General features: G+C 56.1%; 1 protein-coding gene across 1 annotated transcript in view; it reads left to right on the top strand.

Moving 5' to 3' along the window:
• Nucleotides 1-6,290: 6,290 nt before the first annotated feature.
• LOC140396616 (inactive serine/threonine-protein kinase TEX14-like) overlaps nt 6,291-23,677 on the top strand; it is a 255,190-nt gene continuing 237,803 nt past the window's right edge. Inside the window, exons 1-4 of the mRNA XM_072485410.1 lie at nt 6,291-6,929; nt 8,637-8,751; nt 18,100-18,265; nt 18,852-19,000. Of these exons, the coding sequence (XP_072341511.1) occupies nt 6,803-6,929; nt 8,637-8,751; nt 18,100-18,265; nt 18,852-19,000 (557 nt within the window). The 5' untranslated portion in view covers nt 6,291-6,802. The remainder of the gene's footprint in view (nt 6,930-8,636; nt 8,752-18,099; nt 18,266-18,851; nt 19,001-23,677) is intronic.

Here is a 23,677-nt window from a genome sequence, read left to right as displayed (position 1 = left end):
ACGGACACACACACCCACACACAAACACACAGACACTCACACACAGACACACAGACACACACAGACACACACAAACAGACACACACACCCACCCACAGACACACACACACACACACACCCACAGACACACACACAGACACACACACACAGACACACACACAGACAGACACACACACACACAGACACACACACACAGACACACAGACACACACACACACAGACACACACAGACACACACACAGACAGACACACACACACACAGGCACACACAGACACACACACACAGAGACACACCCACCCACAGACACAGGCACACACACAAACCCACACACACAGACACACACACACAAACCCACACACACAGACACACACACACAGGCACACACCACACACAGACACACACCACACACAGACACACACACACAGACAGACACACACAGACACACCCACACACGGACACACGGACACACACACACAGACACACACACACACACACACACACACAGACACACACACACACACACACCCACAGACACAGGCACACATACACAGGCACACACACAGACACACACACACAGACACACACAGACATACACACACTCAGACACACACGCACAGACACACACCACACACAGACACACACCCACAGACACAGGCACACATACACAGGCACACACACAAACCCACACACACAAACACACACACACAGACACACACACAGACACACACGCACAGACACACACCACACACAGACACACACAGACACACACACAGACACACACACACAGACACACACCACACACAGACACACACACACTCAGACACACACAGACACACACACAGACACACCCACACACGGACACACAGACACTCACACACAGACACACACACACAGACACACACACACAGACACGCACACACAGACACACACCACACACAGACACACACACACTCAGACACACACGCACAGACACACACAGACACACCCACACACGGACACACAGACACACACACACTCAGACACACACGCACAGACACACACCACACACAGACACACACAGACACACACACAGACACACCCACACACGGACACACAGACACTAACACACAGACACACACAGACAGACACACAGACACACACCACACACAGACACACACCCACAGACACAGGCACACATACACAGGCACACACACAAACCCACACACACAGACACACACACACAGACACACACACAGACACACACGCACAGACACACACCACACACAGACACACACCACACACAGACACACACAGACACACACACAGACACACCCACACACGGACACACAGACACTCACACACAGACACACACACACAGACACACACCACACACAGACACACACACACTCAGACACACACAGACACACACACAGACACACCCACACACGGACACACAGACACTCACACACTCAGACACACACACACACAGACACACACACACAGACACACACACACAGACACACACCACACACAGACACTCACACACACCACACACAGACACACACCCACAGACACAGGCACACATACACAGGCACACACACAAACCCACACACACAGACACACACACACAGACACACACACAGACACACACGCACAGACACACACCACACACAGACACACACAGACACACACAGACACACACACAGACACACCCACACACGGACACACAGACACTCACACACAGACACACACACACAGACACACACCACACACAGACACACACACACTCAGACACACACAGACACACACACAGACACACCCACACACGGACACACAGACACTCAGACACACACACACACAGACACACACACACAGACACACACACACAGACACACACCACACACAGACACACACACACTCAGACACACACGCACAGACACACACAGACACACACAGACACACACACACGGACACACAGACACACACACACTCAGACACACACGCACAGACACACACCACACACAGACACACACAGACACACACACAGACACACGGACACACAGACACTCACACACAGACACACACAGACAGACACACAGACACACACCACACACAGACACATACACCCACACACAAGCACACAGACACTCACACACACCCACACAGACAGACAGACACAGGACAGACACACACAGGACAGACAAACGCAGAAGGGGAGGAAAGGGGTAACAATCATAAGTAAACGGGAAAAGGAGTCTTTGTTACAGATGCTTGTTTCCGGCACCTTAATCCTCTTCAAACGTCGCTTCAGTTTGTGGTTTTACTGTAGATTCATTCAGCTCTCCGTAGTTTCAGAAACCCAGCAACTCACAGTCTTTCTGGAGGGAGAGAGGGAGTCCTGGTCTCTGTCTGCAGCCTGCAATGGTTTCCCTGGAGATTCACTCATCCGGGTCCTCCGCACCGTCAGGAATACAGAACTCACAGCCTTACTGGAGAGAGAGAGAGAAAGCAGGTCCCTGTCTCTCTGTGTCCGGGGCTCAACTGCACCCACAGGACTCTGAGAACATAGAACATTCCAGCGCAGTACAGGCCCTTCGGCCCTCGATGTTGCGCCGACCTGTGAAACCACTCTAAAGCCCATCTACACTATTCCCTTATCGTCCATATGTCTATCCAATGACCATTTGAATGCCCTTAGTGTTGGCGAGTCCACTACTGTTGCAGGCAGGGCATTCCACACCCTTACTACTCTCTGAGTAAAGAACCGACCTCTGACATCTGTCCTATATCTATCTCCCCTCAATTTAAAGCTATGTCCCCTCGTGCTAGACATCACCATCTGAGGAAAAAGGCTCTCACTGTCCACCCTATCCAATCCTCTGATCATCTTGTATGCCTCAATTAAGTCACCTCTTAACCTTCTTCTCTCGAACGAAAGCAGCCTCAAGTCCCTCAGCCTTTCCTCATAAGATCTTCCCTCCATACCAGGCAACATCCTGGTAAATCTCCTCTGCACCCTTTCCATTGCTTCCACATCCTTCCTATAATGCGGCGACCAGAATTGCACGCAGTACTCCAAATGCGGCCGCACCAGAGTTTTGTACAGCTGCAACATGACCTCATGGCTCCGAAACTCAATCCCTCTACCAATAAAAGCTAACACACCGTACGCCTTCTTAACAACCCTCTCAACCTGAGTGGCAACTTTCAGGGATCGATGTACATGGACACCGAGATCTCTCTGCTCATCCACACTGCCAAGAATCTTACCATTAGCCCAGTACTCTGTCTTCCTGTTATTCCTTCCAAAATGAATCATCTCACGCTTTTCTGCATTAAACTCCATTTGCCACCTCTCAGCCCAGCGCTGCAGCTTATCTATGTCCCTCTGTAACTTATAACATCCTTCCGCACTGTCCACAACTCCACCGACTTTAGTGTCATCTGCAAATTTACTCACCCAAACTCTGAGAACCCTTCCACTGGGATATGATCCAATTATCACCTGTTACTAGGCAGACCTTCGCAATGTATGTCAATGATTTAGATGAGGGAACTAAATGTATTATCTCAAATTTGCAGGTGATACACAGTTGGGCGGGAGGGTGAGCTGTGAGGAGGATGCAGAGATGCTTCAGCGGGATTTGGACAGGCTGAGTGAGTGGGCACAGGCATTGCAGATGCAGTATAATGGTGATAAATGTGAGGTTATCCACTTCGGGAGCAAAAACAGGAAGGCAGATTGTTATCTGAATGGTTATAAATTGGGAGAGGGGAGTGTGCAGCGGGACCTGGGTGTCCTTGTGCACCAGTCGCTGAAGGTAAGGTGCAGGTACAGCAGGCGGGAAAGAAGGCTAATGGTATGTTGGCCTTCATTGCGAGAGGTTTCGAGTACAGAAGCAGGGAAGTGTTGCTGCAAATATTATTTTTTCCCCAGATATATTTAAAGTACCCAATTTGTTTTGTTCTAATTGAGGAGAAATCTCAGCGTGGCCAATCCACCCACCCTGCACATCTTTGGGTTGTGAGGGCGAGACCCTCGCAGACAGGGGGAGAATGTGCAAACTCCACACGGACAGTGACCCAGAGCCGGGATCGAACCTGGGACCTCGGCGCCGTGAGGCTGCAGTGCTAACCACTGCGCCACCGTGCTGCCCCATCTTGCTGCAATTATATGAGGCCACACCTCGAGTATTGTGTGAAGTTCTGGTCTGGTTAGACCACACTGGGAGCACTGTGTACAGTTCTGGTCTGGTTAGACCACACTGGGAGCACTGTGTACAGTTCTGGTCTGGTTAGACCACACTGGGAGCACTGTGTACAGTTCTGGTCTGGTTAGACCACACTGGGAGCACTGTGTACGGTTCTGGTCTGGTTAGACCACACTGGGCGCACTGTGTACAGTTCCGGTCTGGTTAGACCACACTGGGAGCACTGTGTACAGTTCTGGTCTGGTTAGACCACACTGGGAGCACTGTGTACAGTTCTGGTCTGGTTAGATCACACTGGGAGCGCTGTGTACAGTTCCGGTCTGGTTAGACCACACTGGGAGCACTGTTTACAGTTCTGGTCTGGTTAGACCACACTGGGAGCGCTGTGTACAGTTCTGGTCTGGTTAGATCACACTGGGAGCGCTGTGTACAGTTCCGGTCTGGTTAGACCACACTGGGAGCGCTGTGTACAGTTCCGGTCTGGTTAGACCACACTGGGAGCACTGTGTACAGTTCTGGTCTGGTTAGATCACACTGGGTGCACTGTGTACAGTTCCGGTCTGGTTAGATCACACTGGGAGCACTGTGTACAGTTCTGGTCTGGTTAGACCACACTGGGAGCACTGTGTACAGTTCTGGTCTTGTTAGACCACACTGGGGGCACTGTGTACAGTTCCGGTCTGGTTAGACCACACTGGGAGCACTGTGTACAGTTCTGGTCTGGTTAGACCACACTTGGAGCGCTGTGTACAGTTCCGGTCTGGTTAGACCACACTGGGAGCACTGTGTACAGTTCTGGTCTGGTTAGACCACACTGGGAGCGCTGTGCACAGTTCTGGTCTGGTTAGACCACACTGGGAGCGCTGTGTACAGTTCTGGTCTGGTTAGACCACACTGGGAGCACTGTGTACAGTTCTGGTCCGGTTAGATCACACTGGGAGCACTGTGTACAGTTCTGATCCGGTTAGATGATAAATTGCCCTTAGTGTCCAAAAAGGGTAGTTAGAGTTACTGTGTTACAGGGATAGGGTGGAGGAGTTGGCTTAGGTATGGTGCCCTTTCCAAGTGCTGGTGCAGACTCGATGGGCCGAATGGCCTCCTTCTGCACTGTAAATACTATGATATCTCTCTAACTGATCAGAGGTGCTGAATGGTCTGCTGATCTCTCTCTTAACCGAGCAGAGGTGCTGAATGGCCTCCTATTGTCCCTCCCTAACTGGGCAGTGGGGCTGTATGGCCCCTGCTATCCCTCCACAACTGGGCAGAGGGGCTGAATGGCCCCTGCTATCCCTCCACAACTGAGCAGAGGGGCTGAATGGCCTCTGCTATCCCTCCACAACTGAGCAGAGGGGCTGAATGGCCTCTGCTATCCCTCCACAACTGAGCAGAGGTGCTGAATCACCTCCTGCTAACCCTCCCTAACTGCGCAGAGGGGCTGAATGCACTCCTGCTATCCCTCCACAACTGAGCAGAGGGGCTGAATGGCCTCTGCTGTCCCTCCCTAACTGAGCAGAGGGGCTAAATGGCCCCCTGCTATCCCTCCCTAACTGAGCAGAGGGGCTGAATGGACTCCTGCTATCCCCCTACAACTGAGCAGAGGGGCTGAATGGCCTCTGCTATCCCTCCACAACTGACAGGGGCTGAATGGCCCCCTGCTATCCCTCCCTAACTGAGCAGAGGGGCTGAATGGCCCCCTGCTATCCCTCCCTAACTGAGCAGAGGGGCTGAATGGCCCCCTGCTATTCCTCCCTAACTGAGCAGAGGGGCTGAATGGCCCCCTGCTATCCCTCCCTAACTGAGCAGAGGGGCTGAATGGCCCCCTGCTATCCCTCCCTAACTGAGCAGAGGGGCTGAATGGCCCCCTGCTATCCCTCCCTAACTGAGCAGAGGGGCTGAATGGACCCTCCCTGTCCACTGACGGCAAGGGAGCCAGCACGCAGGCGCAGACCCTTTCCCGCCCAGGTCCGGCCGGCGGGCCGGTCCCCGGATGTCGGCCGGCCGCCGGCCGCTCCCCGCGCACGCGCGTCTCCCCGCCGCGGGCCGGCGGCGGTTGGTGGGCGCACGCGCGGAGGGGGGAGAGGCGGGAAATTTCGAAAGGAAACGGCCAGAAATGGCGGCCCTGCCCCCCCCCTCCCTCCCCCCCCAGGGGAGGCTGAGGCAGCCTTGGGGCGACCACTCCTGAGGGGCAGCTGCCCCCCCCCCCTTCCAAGAAAGAGGCTCCATTCTGACCCTGGCTTGGCCAAAATAACCGGCTGACCTTTGACCTTCGGCCAAGACGCCCATTTGGCCTCCTGCCCCCCCCCTCGTTGGCCGTCTCTGCTTGGCCGGAGTGGGTGGGGGCCGCGGCCCACCCTCCCGCTGGATTCCGCAGAGTGCGAAACCATTGTTCCTCAACGACCCCCCGCCCCCCCAATCGCCATTGTTGGCCAACAGAGCCGCCCATTCGTCTTGACGTCTTCGTGAATGGCGTGAAGACTGCTGTCCGTCCACGAAAACAACACCCCCCCCCCCCCCCGCCTCCTGGCCAAGGAGCGGCGCGGTGGTGTGAAGAGCGGGAGGGGGACTTGCGGCTGAGCTGCGGCCCACCGCCATCCTCGTCGGACGGGGCAGCATGTCGGTCCCGGCCGCCTGCCCCACGCAACTTGGCTCCGCCAAGGATCTGGATGCTACGCCGGCCCGGCTTCACCGCTACGCCCGCCGTGGGCAGCTCAGGAAGATGAGGAAATTGCTGGTGAAAGGTATTCGCCGTGGGTGACTTCCCCTCTTCACTATGACCCGGGGACACCCAAACAAGATGGCCACCGGTTGGATGACGTCAAGTGATGGGCTGCCGGGATTCCCCCGAGAGCTGGACAGCACAGAGACAGGCCCTTCGGCCCATCGTTTGGTTCTTCCCTGAGTCTGGGTTTCTCTTGGTGCTTCTGCACCCTGGGGACGGCGCCCTCGCCCTCCACCGTGGGGACTGCACCCTCTCCCTCCACCGTGGGGACTGCACCCTCTCCCTCCACTGTGGGGACGGCGCCCTCTCCCTCCACCGTGGGGACTGCACCCTCTCCCTCCACCGTGGGGACTGGGCCCTCTCCCTCCACCGTGGGGACTGCACCCTCTCCCTCCACCGTGGGGACTGGGCCCTCTCCCTCCACCGTGGGGACTGCGCCCTCTCCCTCCACCGTGGGGACTGCACCCTCTCCCTCCACCGTGGGGACTGCGCCTTCTCCCTCCACCGTGGGGACTGGGCCCTCTCCCTCCACCGTGGGGACTGGGCCCTCTCCCTCCACCGTGGGGACTGCGCCTTCTCCCTCCACCGTGGGGACTGCGCCCTCTCCCTCCACCGTGGGGACTGCGCCCTCTCCCTCCACTGTGGGGACTGCACCCTCCACCGTGGGGACTGGGCCCTCTCCCTCCACCGTGGGGACTGGGCCCTCTCCCTCCACCGTGGGGACTGGGCCCTCTCCCTCCACAGTGGGGACTGGGCCCTCTCCCTCCACTGTGGGGACTGAGCCCTCTCCCTCCACCGTGGGGACTGCGCCCTCTCCCTCCACCGTGGGGACTGCGCCCTCTCCCTCCACCGTGGGGACTGGGCCCTCTCCCTCCACCGTGGGGACTGCGCCCTTTCCCTCCACCGTGGGGACTGCGCCCTCTCCCTCCACCGTGGGGACTGCGCCCTCTCCCTCCACCGTGGGGACTGCGCCCTCTCCCTCCACCGTGGGGACTGCGCCCTTTCCCTCCACCGTGGGGACTGGGCCCTCTCCCTCCACCGTGGGGACTGGGCCCTCTCCCTCCACAGTGGGGACTGGGCCCTCTCCCTCCACCGTGGGGACTGAGCCCTCTCCCTCCACCGTGGGGACTGCGCCCTCTCCCTCCACCGTGGGGACTGCGCCCTCGCCCTCCACCGTGGGGACTGCGCCCTTTCCCTCCACCGTGGGGACGGCGCCCTCTCCCTCCACCGTGGGGACTGCGCCCTCTCCCTCCACCGTGGGGACGGCGCCCTCTCCCTCCACCGTGGGGACTGGGCCCTCTCCCTCCACCGTGTGGACTGCGCCCTCTCCCTCCACCGTGGGGACTGGGCCCTCTCCCTCCACCGTGGGGACTGCGCCCTCTCCCTCCACCGTGGGGACTGGGCCCTCTTCCTCCACCGTGGGGACTGCGCCCTCGCCCTCCACCGTGGGGACTGCGCCCTTTCCCTCCACCGTGGGGACGGCGCCCTCTCCCTCCACCGTGGGGACTGCGCCCTCTCCCTCCACCGTGGGGACTGCGCCCTCTCCCTCCACCGTGGGGACTGCGCCCTCGCCCTCCACCGTGGGGACTGCGCCCTCTCCCTCCACCGTGGGGACTGCGCCCTCGCCCTCCACCGTGGGGACTGCGCCCTCTCCCTCCTCCATGGGTCTCTCTCCCTGCACTGTAGAACCTGGTGTGATAATGGTGGCCCTGTTGCTGTGTTCCAGGTGCTGATCCGGATGTCCCGAATACAGCTGGTCAGTCACCCCTCTTCATGGCTGCTTTACTCGGGCATGCAAACCTCGTGGAACCTCTGCTTCGGAGCGGAGCCAACCCCAACCTGTAAGTTCTCTGCTCACCTCCAGGCGTCCTTGGTTTCTGCTGGTGTTGGGGTGGCTTATGCTGTTTTCGGTGATTTATATGGGTACAAGTGTGGCTGCTGCTGGTATTGGGGAGGGTGCCTGCTGGTATTGGGGGGTCCTGCTGGTATTGGGGGGGGTTCCTGCTGGTATTGGGGGGGGGTTCCTGCTGGTATTGGGGGGGGGGTTCCTGCTTGTATTGGGGTGGTTCCTGCTGATATCAGGGTTCCTGCTGGTATTGGGGTGGTTTCTGCTGGTATCAGGGTTCCTGCTGGCATTGCAGTGGTTCTTGCTTGCATCGGAGTAGGTCACGCTGTATCAGGTTATCTGCTAGCATCAGGTTGTCACTCGCTGGTATCTGCGGAAAATCTGCTGGTATTAGTGGAGTGTCCGCTGGTATTCGTGGAGTATCTGCTGGTATTAGTGGAGTATCTGCTGGTATTAGTGGACTATCTCCCATTATGAGTCAGGTACTTATTGATATTTCTGGAATATTTGTTGGAATTAGTAGGATACCTGCGGGTATCAGTGGGATATCTGCGGGTGTCAGTGGGGTATCTGCGGGTATCAGTGGGGTATCTGCGGGTATCAGTGGGGTATCTGCGGGTATCAGTGGGGTATCTGCGGGTATCAGTGGGATATCTGCGGGTATCAGTGGGATATCTGCGGGTATCAGTGGTGTATCTGCGGGTATCAGTGGGATATCTGCAGGTATCAGTGGGATATCTGCGGGTATTAGTGGGATATCTGTGGGTATTAGTGGGGTATCTGCGGGTCTCAGTGGTGTATCTGCGGGTATCAGTGGGATATCTGCTGGTATCAGTGGGATATCTGCGGGTATTAATGGGATATCTGTGGGTATTAGTGGGGTATCTGCGGGTCTCTGGGGTATCTGCGGGTATCAGTAGGATATCTGTGGGTATCAGTGGGATATCTGCGGGTCTCGGGGTATCTGCGGGTATTAGTGGGATATCTGTGGGTGCCAGTGGGGTATCTGCGGGTCACAGTGGGGTATCTGCGGGTCTCAGTGGGGTATCTGCGGGTCTCAGTGGGGTATCTGCGGGTATCAGTGGGATATCTGCGGGTATCAGTGGGGTATCTGCGGGTATCAGTGGGATATCTGTGGGTATCAGTGGGATATCTGCGGGTCTCTGGGGTATCTGCGGGTATCAGTGGGATGTCTGTGGGTATCAGTGGGATATCTGTGGGTCTCTGGGGTATCTGCGGGTATCAGTAGGGTATCAACGGGTATCAGTGGGATATCTGTGGGTCTCGGGGTATCTGCGGGTATTAGTGGGATATCTGTGGGTGCCAGTGGGGTATCTGCGGGTCTCAGTGGGGTATCTGCGGGTATCAGTGGGATATCTGCGGGTATCAGTGGGGTATCTGCGGGTATCAGTGGGATATCTGCGGGTATCAGTGGGGTATCTGCGGGTATCAGTGGGATATCTGTGGGTATCAGTGGGATATCTGCGGGTTTCTGGGGTATCTGCGGGTATCAGTGGGATGTCTGTGGGTATCAGTGGGATATCTGTGGTTATCAATGGGATATCTGCGGGTCTCAGTGGGATATCTGTGGGTATCAGTGGGGTATCTGCGGGTATCAGTGGGGTATCTGCGCGTCTCAGTGGGATATCTGCGGGTATCAGGGGTATCTGCGGGTATCGGGTATCTGCGAGTATCAGTGGGGTATCTGTGGGTCTCAGTGGGATATCTGGGTATCAGTGGGGTATCTGCGGGTATCAGTGGGGTATCTGCGGCTCTCAGTGGGATATCTGCGGGTCTCAGTGGGATATCTGCGGGTATCAGAGGGTACCTGCGGGTATCAGAGGGTACCTGCGGGTATCAGTGGGGTATCTGAGGGTATCAGTGGGGTATCTGTGGGTCTCAGTGTGGTACCTGCGGGTATGAGTGGTGTCTCTGTGGGTATCAGTGGGGTATCTGCGGGTATCAGTGGGATATCCGGGTATCAGTGGAGTGTCAGTGGGGTATCTGCGGGTGTCAGTGGGGTATCTAGGTATCAGTGGGATATCTGCTGGTATCTGGGGTATTGCGGGTATCAGTGGGATATCTGCTGGTATCTGGGGTATCTGCGGGTATCAGTTGGATATCTGCGGGTATCAGTGGGATATCTGCTGGTATCAGTGGGATATCTGTGGGCATCAGTGGGATATCTGCGGGTATCAGTGGAGTATCAGCGGGTATCAGTGGGATATCTGCGGGTGTCAGTGGGGTATCTGCGGGTGTCAGTGGGGTATCTGCGGGTATCAGTGGGATATCTGCTGGTATCTGGGGTATCTGCGGGTATCAGTGGGATATCTGCGGGTATTAGTGGAGTATCAGTGGGATATCTGCGGGTGTCAGTGGGGTATCTGCGGGTGTCAGTGGGGTATCTGTGGGTATCAGTGGGATATCTGGTATCTGGGGTATCTGCGGGTATCAGTGGGATATCTGCGGGTATCTGGAGTATCAGTGGGATATCTGCGGGTGTCAGTGTGGTATCTGCGGGTGTCAGTGGGGTATCTGTGGGTATCAGTGGGATATCTGGTATCTGCGGGTATCAGTTGGATATCTGCGGGTATCAGTGGGATATCTGCTGGTATCAGTGGGATATCTGCGGGCATCAGTGGGATATCTGCGGGTATCAGTGGAGTATCAGCGGGTATCAGTGGGATATCTGCGGGTGTCAGTGGGGTATCTGCGGGTGTCAGTGGGGTATCTGCGGGTATCAGTGGGATATCTGCTGGTATCTGGGGTATCTGCGGGTATCAGTGGGATATCTGCGGGTATCAGTGGAGTATCAGTGGGATACCTGCGGGTGTCAGTGGGGTATCTGCGGGTGTCAGTGGGGTATCTGTGGGTATCAGTGGGATATCTGGTATCTGGGGTATCTGCGGGTATCAGTGGGATATCTGCGGGCATCAGTGGGGTATCTGCGGGTATCAGTGGGATATCTGCGGGTATCAGTGGGGTATCTGCGTGTCTCAGTGGGATATCTGCGGGTATCAGGGGTATCTGCGGGTATCGGGTATCTGCGAGTATCAGTGGGGTATCTGTGGGTATCAGTGGGGTATCTGTGGGTCTCAGTGGGATATCTGGGTATCAGTGGGGTATCTGCGGCTCTCAGTGGGGTATCTGCGGCTCTCAGTGGGATATCTGCGGGTCTCAGTGGGATATCTGTGGGTATCAGAGGGTACCTGCGGGTATCAGTGGGGTATCTGAAGGTATCGGTGGGGTATCTGTGGGTCTCAGTGTGGTACCTGCGGGTATGAGTGGTGTCTCTGTGGGTATCTGCGGGTATCAGTGGGATATCCGGGTATCAGTGGAGTATCAGTGGGTGTCAGTGGGGTATCTGCGGGTGTCAGTGGGGTATCTAGGTATCAGTGGGATATCTGCTGGTACCTGGGGTATTGCGGGTATCAGTGGGATATCTGCTGGTATCTGGGGTATCTGCGGGTATCAGTTGGATATCTGCGGGTATCAGTGGGATATCTGCGGGCATCAGTGGGATATCTGCGGGTATCAGTGGAGTATCAGCGGGTGTCAGTGGGGTATCTGCGGGTGTCTGGGGTATCTGCGGGTGTCAGTGGGGTATCTGCAGGTATCAGTGGGATATCTGCTGGTATCTGGGGTATCTGCGGGTATCAGTGGGATATCTGCGGGTATTAGTGGAGTATCAGTGGGATATCTGCGGGTGTCAGTGGGGTACCTGCGGGTGTCAGTGGGGTATCTGTGGGTATCAGTGGGATATCTGGTACCTGGGGTATCTGCGGGTATCAGTGGAGTATCAGTGGGATATCTGCGGGTGTCAGTGTGGTATCTGCGGGTGTCAGTGGGGTATCTGTGTGTATCAGTGGGATATCTGGTATCTGGGGTATCTGCGGGTATCAGTTGGATATCTGCGGGTATCAGTGGGATATCTGCTGGTATCTGGGATATCTGCGGGCATCTGTGGGGTATCTGCGGGTGTCAGTGGGGTATCTGCGGGTATCAGTGGGATATCTGCTGGTATCTGCGGGTATCAGTGGGATATCTGCGGGTATCAGTGGAGTATCAGTGGGATATCTGCGGGTGTCAGTGGGGTATCTGCGGGTGTCAGTGGGGTATCTGTGGGTATCTGGGATATCTGGTATCTGGGGTATCTGCGGGTATCAGTGGGGTATCTGGGTAGCAGTGGGGTATCTGGGTTTCAGTGGGGTATCTGTGGGTATCAGTGGGGTATCTGCGGGTATCAGTGGGTATCAGTGGGATATCTGCTGGTATCTGGAGTATCTGCGGGTATCAGTGGGATATCTGCGGTTATCAGTGGGATATCTGCAGGTATCAGTGGAGTAATAGTGGGATATCTGCGGGTGTCAGTGGGGTATCTGCGGGTGTCAGTGGGGTATCTGGGTATCAGTGGGATATCTGCTGGTATCTAGGGTATCTGCGGGTATCAGTGGGATATCTGCGGGCAGCAGTGGGGTATCTGCGGGTATCAGTGGGATATCTGCGGGTATCAGCGGGAATAAGTGGGATATCTGCGGGTGTCAGTGGTGTATCTGCGGGTGTTAGTGGGATATCTGCGGGTATCAGTGGGATATCTGCTGGTATCTGGGGTATCTGCGGGTATCAGTGGGATATCTGCGGGCATCGGGGTATCTGCGGGTATCAGTGGGGTATCTGCTGGTGTCTGGGGTATCTGCGGGTGTCAGTGGGATATCTGCGGGCATCAGTGGGGTATCTGCGGGTATCTGGGATATCTGCGGGCAACAGTGGGGTATCTGCCGGTATTAGTGGGGTATCTGCGGGTATCTGGGATATCTGCGGGTATCAGTGGGGTATCTGCGGGTATCAGTGGGGTATCTGGGTATCAGTGGGATATCTGCTGGTGTCTGGGGTATCTGTGGGTGTCAGTGGGATATCTGCGGGTATCAGTGGGATATCTGCGGGTATCTGGGGTATCTGCGGGTGTCAGTGGGGTATCTGCGGGTATCAGTGGGGTAGCTGCGGGTATCAGTGGGGTATCTGCGGGTATCAGTGCGGTATCTGCGGGTCTCAGTGGGGTATCTGCGGGTATCTGGGGTATCTGTGGGTATCAGTGGAATATCTGCTGGTATCTGGGGTATCTGCGTGTATCAGTGGGGTATCTGCGGGACTTAGTGGGGTATCTGCGTGTATCAGTGGGATATCGGCGGGTATCAGTGGGATATCTGCTGGTATCTAGGGTATCAGTGGGATATCTGCGGGTATCGGTGGGGTATCTGCGAGTATCGGTGGGATATCTGCGGGTGTCAGTGGGGTATCAGTGGGGTATCTGCGGGTATCAGTGGGGTATCTGCGGGTATCAGTGTGGTATCTGCGGGTATCAGTGGGGTATCTGAGGGTTTCAGTGGGGTATCTGCGGGTATCTGGGGTATATGCGGGTATCAGTGGGATATCTGCAGGTGTCAGTGGGGTATCTGCGGGTGTCAGTGGGGTACCTGCGGGTGTCAGTGGGGTATCTGCGGGTGTCAGTGGGATATCTGCAGGTATCAGTGGGGTATCTGCGGGTATCAGTGGGATATCTGCGGGTATCAGTGGGGTATCTGCGGGTATCAGTGGGATATCTGCGGGTATCAGTGGGGTACCTGCGGGTATCAGTGGGATATCTGCTGGTGTCTGGGGTATCTGTGGGTATCAGTGGGATATCTGCGGGCAACCGTGGGGTATCTGCCGGTATCAGTGGGGTATCTGCGGGTGTCTGGGATATCTGCGGGTATCAGTTGGATATCTGCGGGTATCTGGGGTATCTGCGGGTATCAGTGGGGTATCTGCGTGTATCAGTGGGGTATCTGTGGGTATCAGTGGGATATCTGCTGGTGTCTGGGGTATCTGTGGGTGTCAGTGGGATATCTGCGGGCATCAGTGGGGTATCTGCGGGTATCAGTGGGGTATCTGCGGGTGTCAGTGGGATATCTGCGGGTATCAGTGGGATATCTGCGGGTATCTGGGGTATCTGCGGGTGTCAGTGAGGTATCTGCGGGTATCAGTGGGGTATCTGCGGGTATCAGTGGGGTATCTGCGGGTATCAGTAGGGTATCTGCGTGTATCAGTGGGATATCGGCGGGTATCAGTGGGATATCTGCTGGTATCTAGGGTATCTGCGGGTATCAGTGGGATATCTGCGGGTATCGGTGGGGTATCTGTGAGTATCGGTGGGATATCTGCGGGTATCAGTGGGGTATCTGCGAGTATCAGTGGGGTATCTGCGGGTATCAGTGGGGTATCTAAGGGTTTCAGTGGGGTATCTGCTGGTATCAGTGGGGTATCTGCGGGTATCAGTGGGATATCTGCAGGTGTCAGTGGGGTATCTGCGGGTGTCAGTGGGGTATCTGCGTGTGTCAATGGGGTATCTGCGGGTGTCAGTGGGATATCTGCAGGTATCAGTGGGGTATCTGCGGGTATCAGTGGGATATCTGCGGGTATCAGTGGGGTATCTGCGGGTATCAGTGGGATATCTGCGGGTATCAGTGGGGTATCTGCGGGTGTCAGTGGGATATCTGCAGGTAACAGTGGGGTATCTGCTGGTATTTGGGGTATCTGCGGGTATCAGTGTGATATCTGCTGTATCTGCGGTTATCAGTGGGTATCTGTGGGTATCAGTGGGGTATCTGCGGGTATCAGTGGGGTATCTGCGGGTATCCGTGGGTATCAGTGGGGTATCTGCGGGTATCTGTGGGATATCTGCGGGTATCTGTGGGATATCTGCGGGTATCTGGGGTATCTGTGGGTATCAGTGGGGTATCTGCAGGTATCAGTGGGATATCTGGGATATCTGTGGGTATCTGTGGGTGTCAGTGGGGTATCTGCGGGTATCAGTGGGGTATCTGCGGGTATCAGTGGGGTATCTGCGGGTATCAGTGGTGTCCCTGGGTATCAGTGGGGTATCTGTGGGTATCAGTGGGGTATCTGCGGGTATCAGTGGGATATCTGCGGGTATCAGTGGGATATCTGCGGGTATCTGTGGGGTATCTGGGTATCAGTGGGGTATCTGCGGGTATCAGTGGGATATCTGCGGGTATCAGTGGGATATCTGCGGGTATCAGTGGGATATCTGCGAGTATCAGTGGGGTATCTGTGGGTATCAGTTGGATATCTGTGGGTATCAGTGGGGTATCTGGGTATCAGTGGGGTATCTGTGGGTATCAGTGGGGTATCTGGGTATCAGTGGGGTATCTGCGGGTATCAGTGGTGTCTATGGTATCAGTGGGGTATCTGCGAGTATCAGTGGTGTCTCTGGGTATCAGTGGGGTATCTGCGGGTATCAGTGGTGTCTCTGGGTGTCAGTGGGGTATCTGCGGGAGTCAGTGGGGTATCTGCGGGTGTCAGTCGGGTATCTGCGGGTATCAGTGGGGTATCTGCGGGTATCAGTGGGGTATCTGCGGGTGTCAGTGGGGTATCTGCGGGTATCAGTGGGGTATCTGTGGGTATCAGTGGGTTATCTGCGGGTGTCAGTGGGGTATCTGCGGGTGTCAGTGGGGTATCTGCGGGTATCAGTGGGGTATCTGCGGGTATCAGTGGTGTCTCTGGGTGTCAGTGGGGTATCTGGGTATCAGTGGGATATCTGCGGGTGTCAGTGGGATATCTGCGGGTGTCAGTGGGGTATCTGCGGGTATCAGTGGTGTCTCTGGGTGTCAGTGGGGTATCTGCGGGTATCAGTGGGGTATCTGCGGGTATCAGTGGGGTATCTGCGGGTATCTGCGGGTATCAGTGGGATATCTGCGGGTGTCAGTGGGATATCTGCGGGTGTCAGTGGGGTATCTGCAGGTCTCAGTGGGGTATCTGTGGGTATCAGTGGGGTATCTGCGGGTATCAGTGGGATATCTGTGGGTATCAGGGGGGTATCTGCGGGTGTCAGTGGGGTATCTGCGGGTGTCAGTGGGGTATCTGCGGGTATCAGTGGGGTATCTGCGGGTGTCAGTGGGGTATCTGCGGGTGTCAGTGGGGTATCTGCGGGTGTCAGTGGGGTATCTGCGGGTGTCAGTGGGGTATCTGCGGGTATCAGTGGTGTCTCTGGGTATCAGTGGGGTATCTGCGGGTATCAGTGGGGTATCTGCGGGTATCAGTGGTGTCTCTGGGTATCAGTGGGGTATCTGCGGGTATCGGTGGGGTATCTGCGGGTATCAGTGGGGTATCTGCGGATATCAGTGCTGTCTCTGGGTATCAGTGGGGTATCTGCGGGTATCAGTGGGGTATCTGCGGGTATCAGTGGTGTCTCTGGGTATCAGTGGGGTATCTGAGGGTATCAGTGGGATATCTGCGGGTGTCAGTGGGGTATCTGCGGGTATCAGTGGGGTATCTGAGGGTATCAGTGGGATATCTGCGGGTGTCAGTGGGGTATCTGCGGGTATCAGTGGGATATCTGAGGGTATCAGTGGGATATCTGCGGGTGTCAGTGGGGTATCTGCGGGTATCAGTGGGATATCTGCGGGTGTCAGTGGGGTATCTGCGGGTATCAGTGGGGTATCTGAGGGTATCAGTGGGATATCTGCGGGTATCAGTGGGGTATCTGCGGGTATCAGTGGGATATCTGAGGGTATCAGTGGGATATCTGCGGGTGTCAGTGGGGTATCTGCGGGTATCAGTGGGGTATCTGCGGGTATCAGTGGTGTCTCTGGGTATCAGTGGGGTATCTGAGGGTATCAGTGGGAAAACTGCGGGTGTCAGTGGGGTATCTGCGGGTATCAGTGGGGTATCTGCGGGGTATCTGCGGGTATCAGTGGGGTATCTGCGGGTATCAGTGGTGTCTCTGGGTATCAGTGGGGTATCTGCGGGTATCAGTGGGATATCTGCGGGTATCAGTGGTGTCTCTGGGTATCAGTGGGGTATCTGAGGGTATCAGTGGGATATCTGCGGGTGTCAGTGGGGTATCTGCGGGTATCAGTGGGATATCTGCGGGTATCAGTGGGGTATCTGCGGGTATCAGTGGGGTATCTGCGGGTATCAGTGGGGTATCTGCGGGTATCAGTGGGGTATCTGCGGGTATCAGTGGTGTCTCTGGGTATCAGTGGGGTATCTGCGGGTATCAGTGGGGTATCTGCGGGTATCAGTGGGGTATCTGCGGGTATCAGTGGGGTATCTGCGGGTATCAGTGGGGTATCTGCGGGTATCAGTGGTGTCTCTGGGTATCAGTGGGGTATCTGCGGGTATCAGTGGGGTATCTGCGGGTATCAGTGGGGTATCTGCGGGTATCAGTGGTGTCTCTGGGTATCAGTGCGGTATCTGCGGGTATCAGTGGGGTATCTGCGGGTATCAGTGGGGTATCTGCTGCTTTGCCTCCTTGGTTGAACGCTGCCTATCCTCTCCCCAGGCGTTGTTTTGATGGCAGCACTGCCATACATGCTGCAGCCTTTTCCTGCCTGACCAAACTCCTCTCCACATTGCTCGATGCCGGGGGTGACCTGCGATTACATGACAACCGGGGGAGATCGCCCGAGGACTGGGCCCTCGCTGCAGGTCCCGACAGAAACTCACAGGTACGCGCTGGGTGGTTGTGGTAGTATGTATTGGGGGTCATGTGGGACTGGACGCCCTAATGTCATTGGCTGACAGATCCCGGGTCCTGGTTGGCCGATGACTACATGCTCCGCCCTCAAGGCGACGTATAAGAAGCCGGTGCCTTCCCCCGCAGGCCAGTTTACTATCGGGCTGCTGGGGAACAGACACGCTTAATAAAGCCTCATCGACTTCACTATATTCATCTCACGGAGTCTTTGTGCGCCACAGTGGTGAAAGACGGAGGGACATGGGGCGCGGATAGAGAGGGGGGGCATGGGGGGGCATGGGGGGGGGCATGGGGAGGGGCCCCACTCCCTGCAGCCCTCTATGTTTCTCTCCCGCTGTGGGCGGGGGGGAGGGGGGGGGGGGCGGTGGGCGGGGGGGGGGGGCACTTTGGCGGTCCAGGGCCGCGGGCTGAGTGCGCCCTGGAGCGTGGAGCAGCCGTGCACGCGCGCGGCCTCGGAACTGGAAGTGCTGGAGGGCAGTCGGGAGGCGCGCCTGTCTGTTTGCTGATGTCCCGGTAGTGACTCTGCAATCTTCTCCGCCCCCTCCACTCCGGGACAGGTACTGGATTTCTTGTGGCACTGTCGGTCAGAGATGTCCCAGCTGCTGACTCACAACGAGACACCAATGGACCCGAGAAGCCTGCGAGCATCCTCCTCCGCCCGCCTCCTCACACCCACATCGTCCGTGCGCCGCCTCTTCCAACTGAGGTACGTGATTCATCTGCAACCTCCAGCAGCTAAAAGGGAGAATGAGGGCCCTCAAAATTCAACAAAACACAACCCTGTGGGCGACTATTTAACCCAGGGATCACTGGACAGTGATCAGGAGCAGGAACCCTGGCTGATTTCCCCTCTCTCTCTCTGACCCAGGGATCACTGGACAGTGATCACGAACAGGAACCCTGGCTGATTTCCCCTCTCTCTCTCTCTAACCCAGGGATCACTGGACAGTGATCAGGAGCAGGAACCCTGGCTGATTTCCCCTCTCTCTCTCTAACACAGGGATCACTGGACAGTGATCAGGAGCAGGGACCCTGGCTGATTTCCCCTCTCTCTCTCTAACCCGGGGATCACTGGACAGTGATCAGGAGCAGGAACCCTGGCTGATTTCCCCTCTCTCTCTCTAACCCGGGGATCACTGGACAGTGATCAGGATCAGGAACCCTGGCTGATTTCCCCCCTCTCTCTCTAACCCAGGGATCACTGGACAGTGATCAGGAGCAGGAACCCTGGCTGATTTCCTCTCTGTCTCTAACCCAGGGATCACTGGACAGTGATCAGGAGCAGGAACCCTGGCTGATTTCCCCTCTCTCTCTCTAACCCAGGGATCACTGGACAGTGATCAGGAGCAGGAACCCTGGCTGATTTCCCCTCTCTCTCTCTAACCCAGGGATCACTGGACAGTGATCAGGAGCAGGAACCCTGGCTGAGTTCCCCTCTCTCTCCAACCTAGGGATCACTGGACAGTGATCAGGAACAGGAACCCTGGCTGATTTCCTCTCTCCCTCTTACCCAGGTATTACTGGACAGTGATCAGGAGCAGGAACCCTGTCTGATTTCCCCTCTCTCTCTAACCCAGGGATCAATGGACAGTGATCAGGAGCAGGAACCCTGTCTGATTTCCCCTCTCTCTCTAACCCAGGGCCCACTGGACAGTGATCAGGAGCAGGAACCCTGGCTGATTTCCCCTCTCTCTCTAACCCAGGGATCACTGGACAGTGATCAGGAGCAGGAACCCTGGCTGATTTCCCCTCTCTCTCTAACCCAGTGATCACTGGACAGTGATCAGGAGCAGGAACCCTGGCTGATTTCCCTTCTCTCTCTAACCCAGGGATCACTGGACAGTGATCAGGAGCAGGAACCCTGGCTGATTTCCCCTCTCTCTCTCTAACCCAGAGATCACTGGACAGTGATCAGGAGGAGGAACCCTGGCTGATTTCCTCTCTCTCTCTAACCCAGGGATCACTGGACAGTGATCAGGAGCAGGAACCCTGGCTGATTTCCCCTCTCTCTCTCTAACCCAGGGATCACTGGACAGTGATCAGGAGCAGGAACCCTGGCTGATTTCCCCTCTCTCTCTAACTCAGGGATCACTGGACAGTGATCAGGAGCAGGAACCCTGGCTGATTTCCCCTCTCTCTCTAACCTAGGGATCACTGGACAGTGATCAGGAACAGGAACCCTGGCTGATTTCCTCTCTCTCTCTTACCCAGGTATTACTGGACAGTGATCAGGAGCAGGAACCCTGTCTGATTTCCCCTCTCTCTCTAACCCAGGGATCAATGGACAGTGATCAGGAGCAGGAACCCTGGCTGATTTCCCCTCTCTCTCTAACCCAGGGATCACTGGACAGTGATCAGGAGCAGGAACCCTGGCTGATTTCCTCTCTGTCTCTAACCCAGGGATCAATGGACAGTGATCAGGAGCAGGAACCCTGTCTGATTTCCCCTCTCTCTCTAACCCAGGGCCCACTGGACAGTGATCAGGAGCAGGAACCCTGGCTGATTTCCCCTCTCTCTCTAACCCAGGGATCACTGGACAGTGATCAGGAGCAGGAACCCTGGCTGATTTCCCCTCTCTCTCTAACCCAGTGATCACTGGACAGTGATCAGGAGCAGGAACCCTGGCTGATTTCCCTTCTCTCTCTAACCCAGGGATCACTGGACAGTGATCAGGAGCAGGAACCCTGGCTGATTTCCCCTCTCTCTCTCTAACCCAGAGATCACTGGACAGTGATCAGGAGGAGGAACCCTGGCTGATTTCCTCTCTCTCTCTAACCCAGGGATCACTGGACAGTGATCAGGAGCAGGAACCCTGGCTGATTTCCCCTCTCTCTCTCTAACCCAGGGATCACTGGACAGTGATCAGGAGCAGGAACCCTGGCTGATTTCCCCTCTCTCTCTAACTCAGGGATCACTGGACAGTGATCAGGAGCAGGAACCCTGGCTGATTTCCCCTCTCTCTCTAACCTAGGGATCACTGGACAGTGATCAGGAACAGGAACCCTGGCTGATTTCCTCTCTCTCTCTTACCCAGGTATTACTGGACAGTGATCAGGAGCAGGAACCCTGTCTGATTTCCCCTCTCTCTCTAACCCAGGGATCAATGGACAGTGATCAGGAGCAGGAACCCTGGCTGATTTCCCCTCTCTCTCTAACCCAGGGATCACTGGACAGTGATCAGGAGCAGGAACCCTGGCTGATTTCCTCTCTGTCTCTAACCCAGGGATCACTGGACAGTGATCAGGAGCAGGAACCCTGTCTGATTTGCCCACTCTCTCTAACCCAGGGCCCACTGGACAGTGATCAGGAGCAGGAGCCCTGGCTGATTTCCCCTCTCTCTCTAACCCAGGGATCACTGGACAGTGATCAGGAGCAGGAACCCTGGCTGATTTCCCCCCTCTCTCTCTAACCCAGGGATCACTGGATTGTGATCAGGAGCAGGAACCCTGGCTGATTTCCCCTCTCTCTCTCTAACCCAGGGATCACTGGACAGTGATCAGGAGCAGGAACCCTGGCTGATTTCCCCCCTCTCTCTCTAACCCAGGGATCACTGGACAGTGATCAGGAGCAGGAACCCTGGCTGATTTCCCCCCTTTCTCTCTAACCCAGGGATCACTGGACAGTGACAAGGAACAGGACCCTGGCTGATTTCCTCTCTGTCTCTAACCCAGGGATCACTGGACAGTGATCAGGAGCAGGAACCCTGTCTGATTTCCCCTCTCTCTCTAACCCAGGGATCACTGGGCAGTGATCGGGAGCAGGAGCCCTGGCTGATTTCCCCTCTCTCTCTAACCCAGGGATCACTGGACAGTGATCAGGAGCAGGAACCCTTGCTGATTTCCTCTCTGTCTCTAACCCAGGGATCACTGGACAGTGATCAGGAGCAGGAACCCTGTCTGATTTCCCCTCTCTCTCTAACCCAGGGATCACTGGGCAGTGATCGGGAGCAGGAGCCCTGGCTGATTTCCCCTCTCTCTCTAACCCAGGGATTACTGGACAGTGATCAGGAGCAGGAACCCTGGCTGATTTCCTCACTCTCTCTCTAACCCAGGGATCACTGGACAGTGATCAGGAGCAGGAACCCTGGCTGATTTCCCTCTCTCTCTCTAACCCAGGGATTACTGGACAGTGATCAGGAGCAGGAACCCTGGCTGATTTCCCCTCTCTCTCTAACCCAGGGATCACTGGACAGTGATCAGGAGCAGGGACCCTGGCTGATTTCCCCCCTCTCTCTAACCCAGGGAACACTGGACAGAGATCAGGAGCAGGAACCCTGGCTGATTTCCCCTCTCTCTCTCCCTAACCCAGGGATCACTGGACAGTGATCAGCAGCAGGAACCCTGGCTGATTTCCCCTCTCTCTCTCTCTAACCCAGGGATCACTGGACAGTGATCAGGAGCAGGAACCCTGGCTGATTTCGCCCTCCCTCTCTAACCCAGGGATCACTGGACAGTGATCAGGAGCAGGAACCCTGGCTGATTTCCCCTCTCTCTCTAACCCAGGGATCACTGGACAGTGATCAGGAGCAGGGACCCTGGCTGATTTTCCCCCCTCTCTCAAACCCAGGGAACACTGGACAGAGATCAGGAGCAGGAACCCTGGCTGATTTCCCCTCTCTCTCTCCCTAACCCAGGGATCACTGGACAGTGATCAGGAGCAGGAACCCTGGCTGATTTCCCCTCTCTGTCTAACCCAGGGATCACTGGACAGTGATCAGGAGCAGGAACCCTGGCTGATTTCCTCTCTGTCTCTAACCCAGGGATCACTGGACAGTCATCAGGAGCAGGAACCCTGGCTGATTTCCCCCCCCCCCCCCTCTCTCTAACCCAGGGATCACTGGACATGTGATCAGGAGCAGGAACCCTGGCTGATTTCCGCTCTCTCTCTAACCCAGGGATCACTGGACAGTGATCAGGAGCAGGAACCCTGGCTGATTTCCCCCCTCTCTCTAACCCAGGGATCCCTGGACAGAGATCAGGAGCAGGAACCCTGGCTGATATCCCCTCTCTCTCTCTCTCTAACCCAGGGATCACTGGACAGTGATCAGGACCAGGAACCCTGTCTGATTTCCCCTCTCTCTCTAACCCGGGGATCACTGGACAGTGATCAGGAGCAGGAACCCTGGCTGATTTCCCCTCTCTTTCTAACCCAGGGATCACTGCACAGTGATCAGGAGCAGGAACCCTGGCTGATTTCCTCATTCTCTCTCTAACCCAGGGATCACTGGACAGTGATCAGGAGCAGGAACCCTGGCTGATTTCCCCTCTCTCTCTCTAACCCAGGGTTCACAGGACAGTGATCAGGAGCAGGAACCCTGGCTGATTTCCCCTCTCTCTCTCTAACCCAGGGATCACTGGACAGTGATCAGGAGCAGGAACCCTGG

This window comes from Scyliorhinus torazame, chromosome 19 (assembly GCF_047496885.1).
Source record: "Scyliorhinus torazame isolate Kashiwa2021f chromosome 19, sScyTor2.1, whole genome shotgun sequence".
Taxonomy (NCBI): domain Eukaryota; kingdom Metazoa; phylum Chordata; class Chondrichthyes; order Carcharhiniformes; family Scyliorhinidae; genus Scyliorhinus; species Scyliorhinus torazame.
The sequence above is the reverse complement of the archived record's forward strand: the minus strand, read 5'-3'. Positions and strand labels throughout refer to the sequence as shown.